The sequence below is a fragment of the Trachemys scripta genome, chromosome 2 (assembly GCF_013100865.1).
Source record: "Trachemys scripta elegans isolate TJP31775 chromosome 2, CAS_Tse_1.0, whole genome shotgun sequence".
In the NCBI taxonomy this organism is placed as follows: domain Eukaryota; kingdom Metazoa; phylum Chordata; order Testudines; family Emydidae; genus Trachemys; species Trachemys scripta.
This window is the reverse complement of record NC_048299.1, coordinates 123,612,687-123,633,890: the sequence shown is the minus strand read 5'-3', so window position 1 is coordinate 123,633,890 and position 21,204 is coordinate 123,612,687. Positions and strand designations below refer to the sequence as shown.

The 21,204-nt window shown below is 49.1% G+C and overlaps 1 protein-coding gene across 3 annotated transcripts in view; it reads right to left on the bottom strand.

Annotated features, from left to right (window-relative positions):
- The window catches only part of LOC117872756 (adenylate cyclase type 2), a 156,909-nt gene that overhangs the window by 50,286 nt on the left and 85,419 nt on the right, over positions 1-21,204 (bottom strand). For all 3 annotated transcript variants that reach the window (XR_004644594.1, XM_034761513.1, XM_034761514.1), the window contains exon 12: positions 18,138-18,275. Coding sequence is in view for 2 of the 3 variants with exons in the window: in XM_034761513.1 (XP_034617404.1) it covers positions 18,138-18,275 (138 nt within the window). In the remaining variant the exon portion in view is untranslated. The remainder of the gene's footprint in view (positions 1-18,137; positions 18,276-21,204) is intronic.

The following is a 21,204-nucleotide window of genomic DNA, read 5'->3' as shown; positions in this document are numbered from 1 at the left end:
AGTGAGGCCTCGGGGGGTATGTAGCAAATCATCCATCTTTTGATTGAAAAGATGGGACTAACTGAAGGGGAGGTCTTCAATTGTGTTTTGCACCTCCCTAGGGAAACCGTATGAGTGGAACCAAAATACCCGACACATAACTCTGGCCATCACCATGGCCTTTGAGGAGGTATCTGCTGTGCCCACTGCCGATTGGAGTGCTGTTCCAGCTACCAGCTTCTCTTTCTCAATGATCACCCAAAAACTAGCCTTGACATGTTGAGGAAGACTATCAGTAAATTCCTCAAATTAGCTGTAATTCAAGAAATCGAATTTGTCGAGAAACGCCTTATAGTTCCTGATCCTGAATTGAAGACTAGATGAGGAAAAGACCTTATGCCTCAAAAGGTCCAAACACTGCTCTCCTTGTCAGATGGTGTAGAGCAAGGGTGCTGTTTGTCTTGTTCAGTCATGGCTTGCAAAAACAGGAAGTTTTGGGGGAGGTGTGAGAAGAGGAATTCAGATCCCTTAGCCCAAATCTAATAGCATCTTTCAGCCCCTTTGGGCATAGGCATGTATGTGGCCAGGGTGTGCCATACTGTTCTGGCACGCTCAAGAATGGCATTTTTAATAGGCAGTACAACTCTAGTTGGTCCTGAGGAGTGGAGTATATCCAGTAGTTTATGCTGGGTAACCTAGATTTCCTCCAGCGGAATCTGGAGTTCCCCCGCAACTCTGTGCAGCAGATCTTGAAACTGCCTAAAGTCATCCAGAGGTGAAGGAGATGCTGTAGTCACTGCTTAATCTGGAGATGAGGAAGCAAATCTTTCTGGTTCAAGTGCCTGCTAGAAGGAGCTCTCAATGGAGAGGCAGGTAAAGACTCTCATGCAGATCAGGCTGGTTCTGAGGAGGATATTGGGACATGGGTAGTATGGCCAGTAGGGATGCTGAGGTGGTCCCTACAGCATGGGGTACCAGTGGATTTGTGATGGGTGTTGCCAAGACCAGGACCGCCTCCGTGAATGCAAGTATGGATGATTAGTAAGTATCGACAATCCCTCTCCAGCTCCTGATTCATTGGTGAAAGAGAAGGCAGACTCTGGTTCCATTGATGGTACTGCTGGAGCCAATGAAAGGGTGTAGGCCATTGGAGTGGGTGGAAAGGTGTTCTGCAGTTGAAGCATATCAATACAAGGGGAGAAATAATCTCCCTAGAGGTAGAAAGGCCTGATAGACCCCGGTTCTGTTAAGGTGAATGCGACCTGGGGCTCAAACACAGTTCCTGATCTCCCCAGTGATAGAGATACCCTCTCTTTACTCGGTACTGGTGTTGGTGCCATGGACTTCTGCGGAGTGGGCAGATTTCGCAGCTTGTAGGCCATCAGTGCTGACAGTACTGGTGGATTAGTGCTCAGAACCACCAGATCCCCTTGTTTGTGGGACTTCATTTAATATCTATGGAGTTTGGTGTGTGCTCTGTCTCTGTGGCTTGAGCTCATGGAAGGAGTGTCCACTTTCTTCATCTTTGAGGATGACTTAGCCCCAGGCTTATGGGTATACTTCCTTACCTCCTGACTAGGCCCCAGCACGGGGTCCATAGGGGCAGTTCTGCTGGCACCAAATTTGGACTTAGTAGCAGGAGGCGCTCTTCTTGTGGTTTCAGACTGATGTACAGGGTGGGAGGGTGGGTGGGTGTCCTCTGGCCTGGGTCCGAATGAGGCCTAATGGAACTCACCATGAGGTGCTTCTGGAGGTGGAGAGCCTGGTCTTCTTGGGTACAGCTGGGGAAGGACTGGCAGATACTGAACCTAGGTGTGATGTGAGCTTCCCCAAGCAGTAGAAGCAGCGTTGGTGTTCATCACAAACTGAGAAGAAGTGCGGGCAGGAAGCACAGAGTTTGAAGCCCCATATTTTTTCACAACAATGATGACACTAACCACAACTCCCAAGTCCCCACAGACAGTCATAAAAAAAGAAAGAATCATTTAACTGGATACCCCACAGTGGATTAAACTGCATACTTGATCGTTACATTGATTGCTTCAGGGGAAAAAAACTGACTGTGAGATCCTTAGCAAACATCACATCCATGACAATCTCTCCACTGCTGAAAGGACAGCTATTCAGACCTTGAAATCCAGCCACCAGATAGCAATCCAACCAGCAGAGAAAGAGGGTGCCATTGTAGTTCTCCACCATCATGACTATGTCAATCAGGCCAAACAACAACTCTCTGACACCACCTACTATTAAGAACTTAAAGAAGACCCCACACTAGAATTTATCCAAGAATTTAAGGATATCATCAAATCCTTTCTCAAACAACACACACACACACAAAAAAAAAATCTACATCCTCATGCCCCACAAATGCACCCCAGGGACTTTCTACATACTTCTCAAAATACACAAACAAGGGAACCCAGGCAGGCCAATCATATCTAGCCATGGCATTCTTACTGAAGGAATATCAGGACTCATAGAAACCATCCTCAAACTACTCAGCCACACAAAGGGCCAGCTTCCTCCAAGACATAATCAATTTCCTCCAGAAAATCTGCAACATTGAATTTATGGCTTATTACAACAATCTGTAACCCACTAGCCCCCCTTTTTTGTTCTCTAACACTTCTGCGGTCAATGGGCCATTTCACCTTGAATAGTCCATTAGAATATGTTAACTCCTTATGCTAAACAATCTGTTCCACCTAGTATTTAGCTGTGACACTCTGAATACCTTTCTCAGACCTGAAGTGCTCTGTATAGCTCAAAAGCTTGTCTCTTTCACCAACATACGTTGGGCCAATAAAATATATTACCTCACCCACCTTTCCCAGTAAGGCATTTTCCAATCCTTTACTCAAGCTCATGTCTCTCCTCTGTGACCTTTACAATTTTTCAACATTCTTCTTGGATTGTAGACACCAAAACTGGATGCAGTATTTCAGTAGCACTCACACCAGTGCCAATTACATAAGTAAAATAACTTCCTTATTCCAGCTCAATATTACCCTTTTTTATCTCCAAGGAACACATTAGCTCTTTTGGCCACAGTGTTGCACTGGGAGCTCAGGTTTAGCTGATCATCCACAATGACCCCCAACTCTTTTTCAGAGTCTCTGCTTCTCAGAATTGGGTCCCCTTTCCTGTCAGTTTGGCCTACATTCTTTGTTCCTAGATGTCTGACCTTACATCTGACCATATTAAAAGACATTGTTTGCTTCTGTCCAGCTTACCAAGTGATCCAGATTGAGCTGTATCAGTGACCTGTACTCTTGATTATTTACCACTCCCTCCCAGTAATTATTTTATGATTTCTTCCAGGTCACTGACAAAAACGTTAGATAGCGTAGGGCTAAGAAGAGATCCTTGCAGGTCCCCTCTAGAAACATACCTGCTCAATCATGATTCTTAGTTTACAATTACATTTTGTGACCTATCAGTTAACCAGTTGTCAAAATGGGATTGTAAGGGGACAGCTGCATTTTCTTCTGTTGAATTTACCCATTTTCAGCAGCAGCAAATTTTACTCATAAACAGCTGACACAGTCTTTTACTGAGTTAGCAGACACTGGTGCTCCCTTTTAGAGACAGACTCCCCTCTGTTGGCCTTGTCAGCCATGGCCCCACTACTATCCCACACCCTTTAAGGAACCTAATATACAGGGATGTAAATAGAAGGGATTCTGGACAGCTGCTTGTCTCCTCGCCCACTTTGCAGATCCCCAGAGGCTGGTTAAAACTTGGTCCAAAAAGAAGAAACAAAACAACCCTCTAATAATAGATTTTAAATAGGAAAATGGTCTCTTTCAAAAATTTTTTTTTTCAGTTAGGTATTACTTGTATTACAGTAGAACCTACAGGTGTCTAGATGCTCTACAGACACATAGCAAGGGAGAGTCTCAGCCTCAAAGAGCTCACAGGCTTATTATCTAGTGTGACAGACCCAGACCAGTGGGGTACAGGAGTCTATTGGGATCCAGGATGTGGGCGGGCAAAGCCCGCCCACTGCTAAAGGATCCCCCCAGCCTAAGGGGGGTCCACAGGGCCTGGACCAAAAAATTACGGGGGACAACTAATAAAAGAACAGGGACAGGAGTGAGGTCAAAGGGTCAAAAGAAGGGAACCAGACGGGGACACCGAGCAGAGAACCCCGGACAGCGCCCACTGCTCCTCGAAGGCATCAAGGGAGTCAGTGGACGCCGTCCAGAGGAACTATGCCCGGATACATGAACGAACGGAGGACCGGAAATAGGCCCCACAGTCACAGGAGACTCCATCGGTCAACCTCCTCACTCTGGTTTTATAAATGGCCAGTTTTGCTAGGGCCAGGAGGAGGTTGACCAGGAGGTCCCGTGACTTTGTGGGGCGACGGATAGGGAGTGCATAAATAAAAAGGTGAGGGGAAAAGTGCAACCAAAATCGTAACAAAATATCCCTGAAGAGCCAGAATAGGGGCTGCAGCCTGGCGCACTCCAGGTAAACATGCGCCAGGGTTTCCCTCACGCCGCAGAAGGGGCAGGTGTCTGGGATAGGGGTAAACCGCGCCAAGTGCACGCCCATGCTCACGGCTCCGTGAAGGAGCCGCCAACTTATGTCCCCGGTGGGCTTCGGGATCAGAGTAGAATAAAGGCTGGCCCACTGGGGCTCCTCACCCTCCAGAGGTGGCAGGAGGTCCCGCCACTTTGTGTCGGGGCGGGATGCGAGGGTGAGGACATGAAGAACATGGAGCATGAGCGTATATAGATGTTTCCTTGGTGCAGTCCGGAACAGAACCGGCTGCAGATCGTGCAGCCGACTAATGGCGAAGGGACGGGGGGGAGGCCCCCGATAGGGTCTACACGGCAGGGGCCCGATGAAAAGGTCTGGAGGGCTCAGAGTGGAGGGTAGGCGGGGAGTGCCCTCTCGCAGGACCCGGTCGAGATAGTCCCAAGCAGCGGGCGGCAAAGCGGCCCTCACCTCCTGAAGCACGTGCTGGGGAGCACGAGGTCTGGAGAGCCCCATGCGCTGAGCGAGTGTCAGGGGATCCAGCCAGTCTCCCTGGTCGTAGTCAAGGAGGTCTCCGACTTTGGTGACTTCTGCCAGGACCAACCTCTGGCGCACCATGGGGGACTCCGCCACCTGCACACGAAGCTGGGGGTTGTGTAGCAGGGGCTCCGCGAGGAGATCTGCCCCCATGGTGGCTGCCATGGGCCTGGTCACTGAGAACAGTTTCCATTTCCGGAGAGGTCCTGGTAGAAGACCGGCAGCCCGGAGAGGTCTCGCAGAAGACCTCTCGGATGGAGACAAAAGAGCTGCCGGTCATATTGGAGCCCTCAGAAGCGGCGCAGGAAGGCGTGCGCCAATACGCTCCACGCCGGACTACCTGCACCATAAAGGAGCCTCTGCAGGGCCTGGAAGCGGAAGACATGGATCTGAGCGTGCAAACACTTCAGGCCCTGCCCTCCCTCCTCCAGGGGTAGATGGAGAACCCCCGCAGAGACCCAGTGCAGTCCTGACCAAAAGAACTCCAGAATCAACGTCCGGAGGGTGGTCAGGAAGCCCGGGGCCGGGACCAGGGTGTTGAGCCAGTACCAGAGCATGGACAGGACTAGCTGATTGAGCACCAGTGCTCTCCCTGAAAGGGAGAGACACCGGAGCAGTCCTGTCCATTTCCGGAGCCGCTCCGACACTCTGCCCTCTAAACCTAGCCAGTTCTCCGGCGGAGACGGATGCGTGGCAGAAAGGTAAACGCCGAGATAGAGCAGCAGACCTGCGCTCCACCGGACGGCCTGAAGCGCGGGTGGGAGGGAGCTCGCTTGCCACCCGTCCCCTACCACCAGGCCAGAGCTCTTGACCCAGTTGACCCGGGCGGAGGAGGCTGCCGAATAGATGGTCTGGCAAGCCTCCACCCGCACCAAGTCGCCCGGGTCCTGGACCACAAGGAGCACGTCGGCGGCGTACGCTGACAGGACCAGCCGCAGCTCCGGCTCCTGCAGCACCAACCCTGCCAACCTCCTACGGAAGAGACAGAGGAAGGGCTCGATTGCCAGAGCATACAGCTGGCCCAAGAGGGGGCACCCTTGACGTACTCCTCGCCCGAAGCTGACCCGTTCGGTCAGGGTCCAGTTGAGCCTGACCAAACACTCTGCGGAGGCGTACAGCACCTGGAGAAAACCCACAAACTGGGGCCCGAAGCCAAACGCTCGCAGAGTGCCCAGGAGATACCCGTGGTCCACCCTGTCGAATGCCTTCTCCTGATCCAGGGACAGAAGGGCGAACGACAGACCATCCCCACACCCAAGTTCCAAGAGGTCCAAGACCAGATACAAGTTGTCGAAGATGGTGCGGCCCGGGACGGTGTAGGTCTGGTCTGGGTGGATCACGTCCGCCAGCACGGACCCTAGCCGCAGCGAGATGGCCTTCGCTACGATTTTATAGTCCGTGTTGAGGAGCGAGATGGGACGCCAATTCCGTAAATCGCGGAGGTCCCCCTTCTTCGGCAATAAGGTGAGCACGGCTCGCCTGCACGAAAGAGGGAGGACCCCGCCCTGCAAGGACTCGGCCCAGACGGTGACAAGGTCCAGGCTGAGGACGTCCCAAAACACGCGGTAGAACTCCACGGTCAGCCCGTCCATGCCCGGAGATTTATTGGTGGGCATGCGGTGGAGGGCTTCCGAGAACTCAGCCAGAGTGAGAGGCAGCTCCAGCCGGTCTCAGTTGCCCGCGCTGACCGTCGGGAGTTCATCCCAGAGCATTCTCAAGCGTTAGGATCGGTCGGATCCGGGGAGAAAAGGCCTGCGTAGAAGGCCCTGGCCCTCCCGCACATTTCCGCCGGATCCGTGAGGGGGGTGCCGTCCTCTGCTAGAAGGCAGGTGATGTGCTTCTTAGCCCCCCTCTTTTTCTCCAGGGCGTAGAAGAAGCAGGAGCCGCGATCCATCTCCCGAAGGAGGTGGATGCGGGATCGAACAAAGGCACCTCGGGCCCGATGGTCCTTGAGGGTCCGCAGCTCTTCCCGCTTCTCCCGGCACGCTCCGCAGAGGGATGGATCACCGGGGCTGGCGGCCAGACGCCTCTCCAGCTCTAAGACCTCCCGTTCCAACTGCCCTATCGCCGCATCCCTCCGTCGGCTGGCGCCCCAGGTGTAGTCACGGCAGAAGAGCCGGGCGCGCACCTTCCCCAGGTCCCACCATCGCCGCACCGAGGGAAAGGCACGCCGGTGCCCTCGCCAGGCCAGCCAAAACTCCCGGAAGGACGCCACGAAGCCCACATCCTCCAACAAGCTATTATTAAAGTGCCAATAGGTCGGCCCCGGCCTCTCCGCGCAGAGAGAGGCTGTCACGGTGACTAGATGGTGATCTGAAAAAGGGGCCGGCCGGACGCTGGAGGAGTGGGCCCGGGAAAGATGGAAGCGTGACATATAGATGCGGTCCAACCGGGAGTGGTACGACCGATGGACCTCCACCCGGTCAAAAGTGAATGTCGAAACGTCATCTGGGTGGTGGTCGCGCCAGACGTCCACCAGGGAGTGATGTTCGACGATCTCCCGGAGGACATCCGTGGCGGCCGGGTGCTGCTCGGTCCCCGAGTGGTCCCGTTCCTCAAGGGTGGCGTTAAAGTCCGCGCCCAGGACCAGGCACTCGCGAGGATCCAAGGTGCCGAGGAAGGTGGATGCCTGCTGATAAACACACAACCTCTCCGGGCCCAATGTCGGGGTGTAAACGTTGACGAGATTAACCACAATCCCCTCCATGTGGACCCGGAGGTGCAGCAGGCGGCCGGGCACAGCCTCGGTGACCCCCAGCACCTCGGGCCGTAGGTCGGGGGAGAACAGGGTCGCCACTCCAGACGTACGAACTGTGAGGTGGCTAAAATAGACCCTGTCCCCCCACTCCAGCCGCCAGCTAGCTTCAGCGGCCGGACCCGTATGGGTCTCCTGCAGGAAAATCACAGAGTACCCCCAGTCCTGAAGGAAGGAGAGCACCTGGCTCCTGCGGAGACTCATCCTACAGCCTCGGGTGTTTAATGTTGCGAAGATGACCGGTGCCATGAGGAGGGTTGGGGGGGGATCCTCGCTAGCAGAGACACCCACGGCCTCTGTCGGGCCGCGCAACAATCCATGACCTACCCCATAGGTGATTAAGGAGTCACGGAAGAGGCGGACCTGTTGGTAGGCCGCGGCGGCCTGCCTCCCGGTCCTCTTACCCTCCCCCACGAGGGCCCTCGCGGCCCGGAGGATCTGATGGAAATCTCCCCATCGCTGGAGTGCAAGTTGTACCTTGTTGCGGGAGCCACGGACCTCCTCAAGGAATTCCCATAGCTCCTCTCTCAGCGTATGGGGGGGTGGGGTTATCGATCTATGGCTATCCCCCAGCAGGGCCCCTGTCTCAGCCCCGTGGCCCACCGAGACGGGCAAGCAGGGGGCAGACCCTCGACGTGGCGTCCGATGGGCTGGCGCCACATGGCCCGTCTCAGACCCTGGATCAATGGGGGGCGGCGGAGGGAAAATAGCAGCCTCTCGTGGGTCGGGACAGGGAAAAACAAAGGCCGCTTCTTGGGGGTCATCCTCTGGGATATGGAAGGAGACAACCCTAGAGGGGGCAATAGCATCATGGGAAGTGGAAGGGACAGGGACGGGGTCGGTGTCAAGGGCAGGGTCGGAGTCAGGAATAGGGACAGCGGAAGGGGCAATAGTGGGATCGGGGGCCCCAGCAGCCAGGCCACTGCGTGGGGGAGGTGGCACTCCACAAAGGGGCTCAGGGATTTGCAGGGAGGGAGGTGGGCCCTCGGTGATGCCAGACTCATGCTCCAAGGCAGATGGTAAGGCCACGGCATCCATAGGTGGAGAATCAACGATGGGGCCCTCACCCGGGAAGGAGGTAGGCTGCCCCTCAGCCATGAGGGAGTCCCCTGGCAACTCGGGTGCCGGTTGCATGGTACTGGCCGTCGCTTCAAGAGGCTCGGCGGCTGCTAGCGGGGTGCCATCTGTGGCTGGGTTAGTGGAAGAGTCCAGGGGCTCCTCAGAGGCGGGAGCGGAAGCAGTGGGTAGGGGGACAGAACATCGGAAAGGGAGGCCAAGGTGAGGTCGCTCAGATCGAGGCCCGCTGGCAGAGGGTCATCCTCCCTCTGGGTAACCTGGGTCAGACCCAGGGCCTCGATCTCCTCATAAATGGAAGGGAGATCACTTTCCACAACCCCAGGGCTCTCCCCACCTGCACCCGAAGCGACGCTTGCCTTGGTGCATGCAGGGGCTTCAGATTGTAAGGAGGAGAGAGGGGCTCCATCAGGGGCTTCCATAGGAAGGGACTCCGGAGGAGGGGTAGTGCTACCCTCCGATGCTGCCACGTCTTCCCCAGTCGGTAATGATGGACAAAACCCACCCAGGGGCAAAGCGGAAGGCTCAGCATCGGTGCCTCCCTTCCTGGTCTTCTGCGGGGCTACCGCATCAGATGGAAGGAGCGGAGCTCGAGCCTTCCGCTTGCCCCGCTTCCCCTGCACTGAGGACCAGCCCTCCATGGCATTATCCGGGGGCTGGCTAACAGGGGTCAGGTCAGGGAGCAAGGGCAAAGGCTTAGGGACTCGGGGAGGTAATGGTGGGGCAGCATGTAGGAGGGAGGATTCTCCCTGGGGCATGCCCTCTTCTATGCCCGGCGATATCCCTACCTCACCCTCCTCCACAGGCCCCGCCAGATCGCAGGCGGCAGAGGCGGGGCCCACTCGCTCGTCTAGGCGCACTGGGGGAGATACCCCTTGGGCCCGAGAGGGAGTGTTGGTGGGCCGGAAAGGAGGAGGGGCGGCTTTGGGCGCCGGGCAGCTAGGGGTGCCGGCGATGACGGGGCCGGCGCCCTGCCAGGGCTCAGGGGTCTCTGATGTTCCTCCATGCCGGGCCAAGGGGCAGTCCCTCCGGATGTGTCCTATCACTCGGCAGAGGTAGCACCGGGCCTCCCCCGTTGAATAATGCACCCGGTAGCGGACCCCCTGGTAGGGGACCAAGAAGGACCCCTCGAGCGCCTCACCGTCACGTGCTCCCGGCGGTAGTTGTAACTGTACCTGCCGGCGGAACGAGAGGACATGACGGAGGGCGGGGTCTTTGCAGCCCAATGGGAGAGGGCTGACCACAGAGATCGGCCTCCCCAGGGTAGAGAGGGTGGGTAACAGGGCGGCATTTGAAAGGAAGGGAGGGACGGAAGTCAGGACCAATCGGGCGCCCAGGTCTTCTAGCGGCTCCAGGGGGACGTATATGCCCCCCACCGCCAGGCCCTTCTCCACTGCCTCCTGGGCTGCGGCCTCCGATGCTAGGAAGAAGACGACCTTTCCGTACATCTTAGTGGCCGCCACAATGGCCGTTGGCCCCACCACCCTCGCCAACGCCCACACGTAGGTCTTCACGTGGGGCGAGGCGGGTACCAGGAGGCAACGGACGCCGTGCTTCCTGGTTAAGGTGGGGAAGGGGCCCCGGCCGCTATAGATGGTAGCAGAGGTGGTGGATGGGGAAAATGATGTGGCGGCAGGCGGGGGGGCTGCCGCCACCTGGGCGTATGCCCTGGGAGCTGGGGGTGGGACAGCCACAGAGCTGGTGGAGGGAACAGCAGGGAGAAACGCTGCGGCCAGTTGTGGTGCCGCGGCAGTGGGGGCACCCCCCTGCCATGGAGGGTCTGGCTTTTTTAACAGGACCTTTACCCTTCTTTGTGTCCTGGCCCTTCCTGCCGGCTGGGGGGACTCCCCCAGAGTCAGAGGGGGCGAGGGACGTGGCAGCAGCGGAGGTCACCTCGTTACCCACCGCTGCCGGCACTCCAGCAGGGGTGGTAGCAAGTGGCTCAGCGGCGGCGGTTGAGGTAGAGGCTAGGGGAGATGATGGTAGGGCGGGTGGAGGAGGGGCAGCAGGGTCTGCCCGAGGGGTCTCACTCTCCTCGTCCCCTGCCATAATGAGGATGGGGGGAGAGCAAACACTGGACGGAGGGTAGGGAAGGGGGAAGCAGGTCGTTCACTCCTCCCCGGCAGGCTGTAGGCAGGGGAGGAGGGCGCCAAAAAAGGGGGGTGTGGATGGGGGGCTATCAAAGGCTAGGGGTCAGTCACCGACTCAGGGAACGTTTCCGGCTCCTCTTGTTGCACCAAGGAAGGGAGGATATAACAGCATTGGGAGGGTGCAGTGAGACAGAATCAAACTAAAACGGGGAGGGGCACAAGCGCATAGGACGGGACATGGGCGCACGAGGGGAGGGGCTAATCAGGGCAAGGAGACCGCAGGGGGAAGGGAGCAACCAGGCGGGAAATGGGCCAGAGGAACCATGGGGCTAGCTTCAGAGGCTGGGGCAGGTCAAACAACGGCTGCAGAGGGAAAGGGCGGGGCAGGCAAACTGGAGCTAGCGAGGGGCTGGGGCATGGGGCAGGGGCAAAAGGCAGTAAGGGGTAAACGGGTAGGTAACAGGGGCAAAGCTGGGGGCTTGCTATAGGGGGCAGGGGGTCAGTCCAAAAGGTGGGGGGGCACGTGCACCCAGGTGTGCTTGCAACAAAAAAGAAAGTCCTTGTAAGCTGGCTGCTGTATCAGGCCCTATGATGGCAACAGGGCGAGGCAAGCCTTGGGGAGCAGCTGAGTCCCAGAGGCAGGAGTAGCCAGTGGGGGCGGTGGAGGGGGCAACGATGATGGTGGTGGAGGGGGTCGGGGGGACACACAGATGGACCAGGGGGCAGGCTCCACGTCACACCCCCTGTGTCTCCACAAACACAGTCTAGATCCCTACCACAAGAGCACAGTTCAAAAGTTACTCAGTCCGGGAGGGCCCCCTCTACGGTGGTCTGTAGAATTCCTACGCGCTCCCCCACTGGCAGATGGTCCTCTTCTTCTCCTCAGGGCTCCAGCAGCTCCCCAGCAGCAAACGCAGCAGCTCCAGGCGGCAGTCTGGTGGCCAGCAGGAAGGACCCTTCTCAGGTGGAGGTGGTGGTGGCATCCCCAGCAGCAGGAGCAATGGTTGGGGTCTCTCCCTCCCCTCCTCTGGGGAGTGGGCCAGCAGGTCCCCCCCAAGGGGCTGTAGCTGGAGCAGCAGCACCCAAGGGTGTGGGTGGGTCTAGCAGCCAGCCAGCAAGCAGGTAGCAGAGAAAGAGGAGAAGCAGCCTCCTACCTCCCTTCCTCCCTCCAGGCCAGAGGGCTACAGGAGAGTGATCTCTTAGTCACAGCTCAGACAGGGTCTCTGTTCCCTGAGTGCCCACAGCAGGGGCTGTACTAGAGTAATCAGGAGCCTGCTAGAACCAGTTAAGGCAGGCAGGCTAATTAGGACACCTGGAGCCAATTAAGAAGAAGCTGCTGGACTGAATTAAGGCAGGCTAATCAGGGCACCTGGGCTTTAAAAAGGAACTCACTTCAGTTTGTGGTGTGAGTGTGAGGTGTTGGGAGCAAGAGGCAAGGAGCTGAGAGTGAGAGGGTGTGCTGCTGGAGGACTGAGGAGCACAAGTGTTATTAGTCACCAGGAGGAAGGTCCTGTGGTGAGACTAAGGAAGGTGTTTGGAGGAGGCCATAGGGAAGTAGCCCAGGGAGTTGTAGCTGTCATACAGTGTTACAGGAGGCACTATAGACAGCTACAGTCCACAGGACCCTGGGCTGGAACCTGGAGTAGAGGGCGGGCCCAGGTTCCCCCCAATCTGCCTAATTGACTTGGACTGTGGGTTCTTCCAGAGGGGAAGGTCTCTGGGCTGTTCCCCACTCCACACGGTGAATCTCTGAGGCAAGAAAATCCGCCAATAAGCGTAGGACCTACCTAGATAGAGGAGGAACTTTATCACACTAGATAGAGAAAGCAATCATGGAGTGAGAGAAAGGGTATAAAATACAAGCACAGGGAATGCAATGATGGTTCAAAAATGTCATGTTAGCAGCACATTTAATGATAATTATGAGTGGGTTTTACTTTATTTTTATATATGTATTATGGATAAAAACTGTATTCTAGGACTGGGTAGATGTGATGGAGGCAGGAAGGAATTAGCTAAAAGCAAAAACAAAGGAAGGGAGAGGTGACATTGAGAAGTCAGGAAGAATGGAGAGGACCAGACACGGCTGGCAGAAGAAAAATGAACTGAAAAGACTGCGAAGAAGGAAGCAGGAGTGGGTTGGAGCAAGCAGCCAATCAGCATAGAGGAAAGAATGTCTTGAGTTTTGCTAAAAGACACAGTACTGCTAGTTTCATAGCTCCATGCAAATAACAAAGATACACGCTTGTGAGACAGTGTTGTGCCTTTATTCACAACTTCCTCTTCTATGGCGGATATGGTAGAGGTACCTCTGATTTACCTGAATTGCCTGACACGTGTATAAGACTGGCATAAAAATCTGCTATTCTTGGGAGCATCAGAACTCCCCTAGGTTCGTAAATGCTCTAAAGCTACTCTCCCCACGGCTTTAATCCTGTTAGGGTCCACACATTAGGTTTATGACACAGACTGACAGGCACAATGAGAATTAGGATTTTATATTTTCTATCCAGCTACTCATTAAATCTCCCAAGTTTGATGACCTAATAGGTCTTTTCTATCTCTGTCTCCCTGAGAGTTCAGGATTATTCCCTACAGTATATTTCCTAGTGCTTTGTTTCATCCAGTTACAATTCCCAACAAAAGGGGCATCCTCCTTTCCCCCTGGATGAATACTGCACACACTATCATAACTCACTACATCTAATCTTCAGTGACACCAGGATTAGACTCCACCGGCTATCGTTAAAAAGTATTTCTGATATTTACATTACATTGTCTGTTTTTAAATTTCATACCATTATTCCTGGCTATATTACTGTAACAACAATAAAACTAGATTAAAATATTTAGTAAAAAAATACTTTGAACTATCAGTGTTCTCTACAACTGTCCCTTGCAATATGAAGTGTGAGTTTTAGTTGGCATTTTGGGTTTGATTTTATGATTTATTAGATACAGTATGGGTAGATATTCATTAGACCTTAATGGCTATATTTTGCCTTTTCCTAATGAAGGAGTTCATGGAAATAAATGCAGTTAATGGACTCTATTCTTAAGAATATGTTGCTTGGAGCTATAATAATGATACTTCAGTCTCACCCACAATTTACTATTAATATTAAGCCAATGCAAATTTTGCAATAATATTTTAAAGTCATTTTTGAAAATCAGAGCTAAGATTTAGTGCCAAGGTGGGAATTGTACTTAAAATGATCATCAAATGAATATCATGGAACATGGTTATTTGTTATATTGCAGTCAAAAGTGCTAACAAGACAATAAGGCTTTAAAGTACAGCTTTTGAAGCTCTACAGTCATTTGCATTCTGAATAAAAGAAGAACTTGAACTAATTAAAGACAATTTGTTGAAAAAAGCATCATTTTGACCTTGTTCATTTTAGGAACAATTTTTAATTTTATAAACATTCATACACTAGTGTAGTTTTAACTTCAACCCAAAAGTAAACTTCTTTGTTTCATTTCTACTTACAATTACCAAAAAGAAGAAATGCAAAATGTGGATCCAGACTGAGAATGGAACTTAGTAGAATTTTGATAATGTTTGAATCTGGGGTTTGTTTTGAGCCTATCTCTTCTTATCATACAAGGTGGAGAATGTGAGGGAAACCTTTCGTCCCCCAAAAGCAACACCCCCTCCCCAACCAACCTACAATTATCTTCATAGACTGAACCAGATAAAGTTCTAGTAGCTCTTGCTCCTTTCACAAATCTTACATGTCAGTGTTTAGGAACTCAGAGAAGTAGATTTCATCATTCAGACATCTCAAGTGTAGTTATTACAAATGGCTGACTACTGTCTCCTGAAAAATGCTATGTGAAAGCAAAAAAAAAAAAGTAATATGTATTCAAAACAATTCTGTAATTAACTGAAGGACACTTACCATTTTCAAACTATTTTTAAAAACTCTAAGTAAGTAAGCCTAGTAACTACCCTGTGAAAGAGTGAAGGGTACAATTGTCAAAAGTGCTTTTCCTAAGTACCATTGAATTTCAGTGAAACTAAAGCTATGTCTACACTGTGTACCTTCCAGCATCACAGCTGCTCTTTGCCAACAGGAGAGAGCTCGCCTGCCGGCAAAATAAAATCACCCCCAATGAGACAGTGTCTCCCACCAACATAGCGCTGACCGCACCAGCGCTTTTTGTCGGTAAAACTTTTGTTGGTCAACAGAACACTACCAACAAAAGTGCAGTGTAGACACAACCGAAGATTCCAAAGTGCCCAAGGCCCAGATTTTTAAGGTATTTAAGTGTTCAAAAGAGATTTAGGCACTTAGGAGCCTAAATTCCATTGACTGTCAATGGGATTTTGGTTCCTAAGTGCCTAAATCCCTTTTGAAAATGAGATTTTGTCTCTTAAATAAGTTAGATATATGCTGAACACAGCAATACCAAATACTTTAAACATCTGGGGTAAATCACTTTTGAAAAAAAATACTCTAAGTAAATAGTACTATTCCCATTTTTAGATGGGCAACTGGGGCAGAGAAATTACAAGACTTTCCCAATTTTAAAGAGGGAATCGGGCATGGGGCCAAGAAAATAAACAGTAGTTCTTGGCTCCCATGCTTCGCTCAAGCCACTAGACCACGTGTCCCTCAGATTAAAAGTGGTCAGTTGATTCCAATGCTACGCAGCCACAGGATTGGAGGCTCCCCGCCCTTTTTAATGAATATTTAGAAATCAGTCAGTGCCCCCTCAGCATTCCACTGAAATGCAATCATTTGTTTACTTGTGAATTATGTATTTAATAGGTTAGTAATGGTCTATTAATACAATTACATGAATTTATCATATTACAAGAGAAGAGAAAAGCACATTCCTGCATTACTGGAAACGGAAAGCAATTTGTCATTTTGGCCTTCCACAGAGAAGTAATCAAAGAACAGAAAGAAAGAAGAAAATAAGAGAATAGCCAGGATTTGACCTTATTAATTTTAAAGAGTGATCTTGCTCAGTTTGAAATCAATTTTTCTATTAACTGAATTGGGACCTTAAATGATACATTTAATTTCATATAAATGAGAAATAATTAAACTGTATTAGAAGCCATTTTTATTATATGGTAGAATGCCCCAAGCACCTAGGATCTGCAACAAAATGGTTTAACATTTCTCATTTTATCAATCATAACTCATTATCTAAATTAATAGCCACAGATTGTGGTTTCTGCCATGCAGGGGAGGGGGAAGCAAAAGGGAACAGCTATAGTGTTGAAGGCGGGAGGGCATATATGTCATTATGCCTCTGAAGGACAGACTGGCAGAATGGCTCAGGGGAGTCAGTGCAAGTATTCTCAGCTCTAGTCTTTACTACGTGAGCTTCCCTAGTGCCAGCCACTGAACAACAGCTAATATGCTGCGCCCTAGCCAATGTTCCCTCTATTTTTTCCATCCATGTACAAAATGAATTTTGTTATGTTCACCAATATTGAGGTAATGTGTGGATGTGAATCACCAATAGAAACAAAAACCCTAGATATAATATATTTTTTTAAAAAGTTACCATAGGGATAATTACTCCAGCCAGAACAGGTTAGGCATTTTAGAACTCACTACTCAAAGAATAAAATTTAAGCATAAGAGAGGAATAAAAATTATGAAATGCATAGACCAGTCAAAAAACTAAAATAACAGCACTTTGAAGGAATAAAATCACAGAGAATATATGTGCATTGCGGAAAGTATGAAGAAGTAACAACAACAAAAACAATGATACAAGTATGTGTGGGGAGGTGAGTGGGAAAGACAGAGTGTGTGTATGTGTGTGTGAGAGACACACGTATGTGAGAGACAATATGTCTGTATGTGTGTATGAGACACACAGTGTGTGAGTGAGAGACACATTGTATGTGTGTGAGAGACACAGTGTGTGTGTGTGTGTGAGTGAGAGAGAGAGAGACATATGCTGCCCCTTTAAGTATGCTGCCCCTTTAAATAGATCGGCATTCACCAGTCTTAAGCCTGCTTGTTCAGAAACAGCAGCAGCCACCAGCAACCTCCATCCCACATCCCACTTCCGAGACCTGTCATGTCCCTCCCCCACTCTGTGGAGATGCGATGAGAGAGGGGGACACCTTGCTGTCAGAAACACCCCCACCCCTCCCCCCAAGAGACTCCTGGAAACAGCTGGCCAGGGGCTCCAAGGCAGAGGGTGTGGCAGTGGGGGGAAGGGCACCTGAAGTGCGTGGCACTTGATAGACTGCTGGGTGGCCATGCAGCTTAGAGGGAACTTAGGTCCTAGCCATACCACCTACCCAGCTGAGTATCTCCCCTCCCTCTTCTTGGTGCTATGGAGTATCACTGGGCACATTTGCCTGGCTCTGCCTACCATATAAGAAGAGCTAGATCATCACTCTACCTGGAAGGGAGGAGGGGAATGAAGCTCTTTGTATGCTTTTCCTCACTAATGCATTCACACAGGGCAAGATAGAATGTAGTCCCTTATGTTGTTTCTGTGTTCCCTAAAATAATTGTAGCTAGTATTTTTACCCCATTTCACTACCAGTCTCTCTGATTTAAGTAAAAGACATTTTTTGTAACATTTTCAAAGGCACCTTGGTGGCTTAACTTTCATCCCACTAACAGGCTCCTAAGTCACTTTGGCACTTTTGAAAATTTTAACCTTTGTCATTTTAAAACAGATTTTCTTTTTTTTTAATAAGGAAGAATTTTAAATTAAATGGTGTGTAAACTATGAACATGTTGTGGGGAACAGACAGGTGTCAGAAAAATCAAAGTGAAATTCAAGCTCTTTGTACAGCATTTTGCAGACATTCTGCTAGCATCATAATCCACTGAACTGATCCCTGAACTGTGATGAGCAAATATTTTGTTATTTTTTTCTGACAATCCATATTTGAATTCTGGATTAGAATTATTTATTTTCACACTCAGACTGTTTTAAGATTCCCCCAGTACCCTTTACATGCAAAAATTCTCATAACAAACATGTCCAAGAACGGAATTATCGTTGAGGACGTATCATACGCAGAGGTCAGAATTGATCACCCCTACTATACTGTATGTTTGCTTTGCTTTGAATTTCTGAGTCATTGGAAGGCCATTACTATCATTCACCCTACTGAAATAACTACAGACCACAACTTTAAAATGTCATCCAAGTAGATGATAAAAATAAAAATAGACCTCACTGGCACAGAAAGAAAAACAAAACATCATTATGCTTACCATATTGAATATGGCCATCGTTAATGTTATAGTAGTAGTTGTCAATGTGAGAGTGATTCGTGGCCAGGGACGGTTTGCAATTATTCCAGATGATTTCAAAATCCACAACAGTGAAGCTGAGGCTTTATTGCTGCATTGCTAAGTATAGAAAATATGAAACACATAACAGCATGAGTATTCTTAATTCCTATGAGTTCCTTTAGGTTATAATTAAGAATTATCACAATTCTGAATGGCATTAATATGTAGGTCAATTAACTGAAAAGAACATTGCACAGAAGTGTTCAACTGTTATCTTGCCACAGTGGTTAATTATCTTATAAATTAAGAAAATTCTTGACATAATATCAGTCCTGGGATTTAGATTGCAAACTAGGTAATAGTTTATTAAACACCCACAATACAATACTACTAAATAATAAATCATAATGAAGAATATAAAATTAACACCAACATCATCATCACTATTACTAAACTTTTTAAAAAAATAACCAATGCCTGAAGGCCTCTGGGCATTTAAAGAAACAACCAAGGGTATGTTTTCACTGCACAATTAATCCAGATCTCTTACTCAGATTTTTGCCCCTACCATCCACACTGAAAAAACTCAGACCCAGGTTTGGAGGTGCTTTAAGCCCAGGCTAGTTTACACAAATGAGGACATAGATTAGAACCCACTCACATTATTGAAGGATGCACGGAAAAAAACACTCCGTGCTGATAGTCCTCTAATGCCCTTCTTACAACTCCCTCTGCAGGATGGGCAAGTTTTCCTGCAATTGACACAAATGACTGAGAAAGTATCCTATAGTGTCTCAACACAAAGAACCAGGGATGTCTGTGTCCCCCACATGCCCTTCCTTCCCTCCGTCTCTCACAGGCAAATGTGGAAACAGTAAGGACACAGTAATGCAAGTAGGACTTTGTTGTGGGGATGTTCACATCCAAGTGAGGCTAACATGGGTGCTCAGACACAGGTGCCAATTACCCAGGTTGACTGTGCAGTGTAGATATAAACTAGCTCTTCAATGCAGGTTCAGGAATCGTCCTAACAGGAATGCAAAACTGTTTGCAAGAATGAGGTCTTTTAAATGGATATATTCGAAGTAGACCACAAAAAACATCAGAAAGTGGATCAAACCAAAAGCAGCAAAGATCTCCCAACAGTAATTCCCCCATATAATTATATAAATATTATGCTGACTTCTTAATATATATTCAAAACATATTTTTAGTCTTTTTAGTTTTAAAGACTTGTTTGCTGGTGCTTATTAAAGTTAAAGGAACGACATTTTAGGAAATTGAAGTCCTCTCTTCAGCCATTGGCAAAATAAAGAAACATGACAGCTCAGATAACAGTCTCACTTGAGCAGTGAAGTAAATTGGAAGTGTATTGCAGATGGTTTTGCAGGTGGACATGCAACTGGGGGCACAAGTTGGCACTAACACTAACATTCCTTATACACAGGGCAAAAAAATATTATTGCATCTACCTCCACCTGTGTCAGTCTGCACCAATTTTTTTTCCCTTATGGCCCCGAATCATGTAGACACAAAGTCTAGAGGCACAAGATATTCACATAACATAAACATTATGTGGGCTATGAAACCAATATTAACTGCCCAAAGACTTCATTAACACAGAGTTATGGTTGCCCAATAGTACGTTGTGCCCTTCTAAAATGTCAAATTCAGTTACACTCCAACCTCTGAAATCTAGGAAATGAAGAGTTAAGGTACACACCAATCCATGACACAACCTTAACTCTGTCCTCTGCCCCAACATGCCAATAATACACATACTACCATTCTATCCTTACAGATAATAACCCCACATGTTGCCTTCCTTAGATCACAACCAGCCCCATTATTCAGGAAACAGGTGAAGAGCGTGAGTCATGATTACATTATCTCAACTGCTTATTAGAGTCTTTCATCTTGCCTCTGTTTACTAATGCTAATGTCCCGGACAATATTTCTGCATAAAATCTGAGTCTGCCTGTGGATTTCAGAGCACTTTAAAATTATTGATCTTAAATCAGAAATTTTGGTCTCAGAACAAAATCACCACAAGAATCACCTGCAGGACACAGGCAGAGAACAAGGAATATGTGCAATACTCATTCTCTGAAGCTCCCAAGAGCAGGGTTGAAGCTCTCAGTTAATAGATATAGCACAGGTTCAATGGCCACAGCACGCCACCTACTGACATCCAATTACCTGGACAATCGCGTCCCAGAAACCTTCTGCCTTGCAAAACAGCCCTGGTTTTGCTCCAAATGCCCTTTTTACTCACTCATATCAGTTTGGGTTGATCCGCTTTCTCTAGATGGAGAGGATTATAGAATTGCAGTACTATAGTTTTGTGCAGTAAATCTGAGTTTTCTTTGTTAAAATCCATTGTCAAACTGAATCAGGCTATTAATACATTAATATGTCAGGAATCATGTGAACAATCTACAGTCTCTTGTGTACCTGCAGGGCTCTTCATCCCGAGAATAGTACTTGACATTATATATATTTTTAAAAGGCTAATGGACTGAATTTTGTATAATTTCTTTTAAAATTTACTCTTCTGGTTTTTTTATTATAACAATAGTGATATTTATTACTACATGTACAGACAGCAGATTTATTTTATGAGGAAAAACTCTGGAGACTACATTGCATTTCAGAAAACAATACATTGTGTAACAAATAAAAATTATCAATCAAAATTTATTTTGGTGCTTTCATCAGGTTCCTTTCTTATTTTTGTTGTTGTTAGTGTCATCTTGATACTGTTGAATCTACGTATACTGTTACCTTTGAAGAAAAATGTGGAAACAGCCACTTTGTGACTTGAGAAACAAAGTTGTAGCAGGTTATTTCCAATCCCCAAAACCTTTTAGGAGCACATCACAAAGTTTCAAACTTTCATTTTGTATAGTACACCAAACCAAGATATTTTTAGAAAACTTCCTTCTAGAAGACAAGCCAATTTAGATTGGAAGATCTATCTGTCCATGGAAGAAAAGAAAATTGCAATCTTGATTTTGGTAGATGTATCAGTCAGTTCCATTATTCA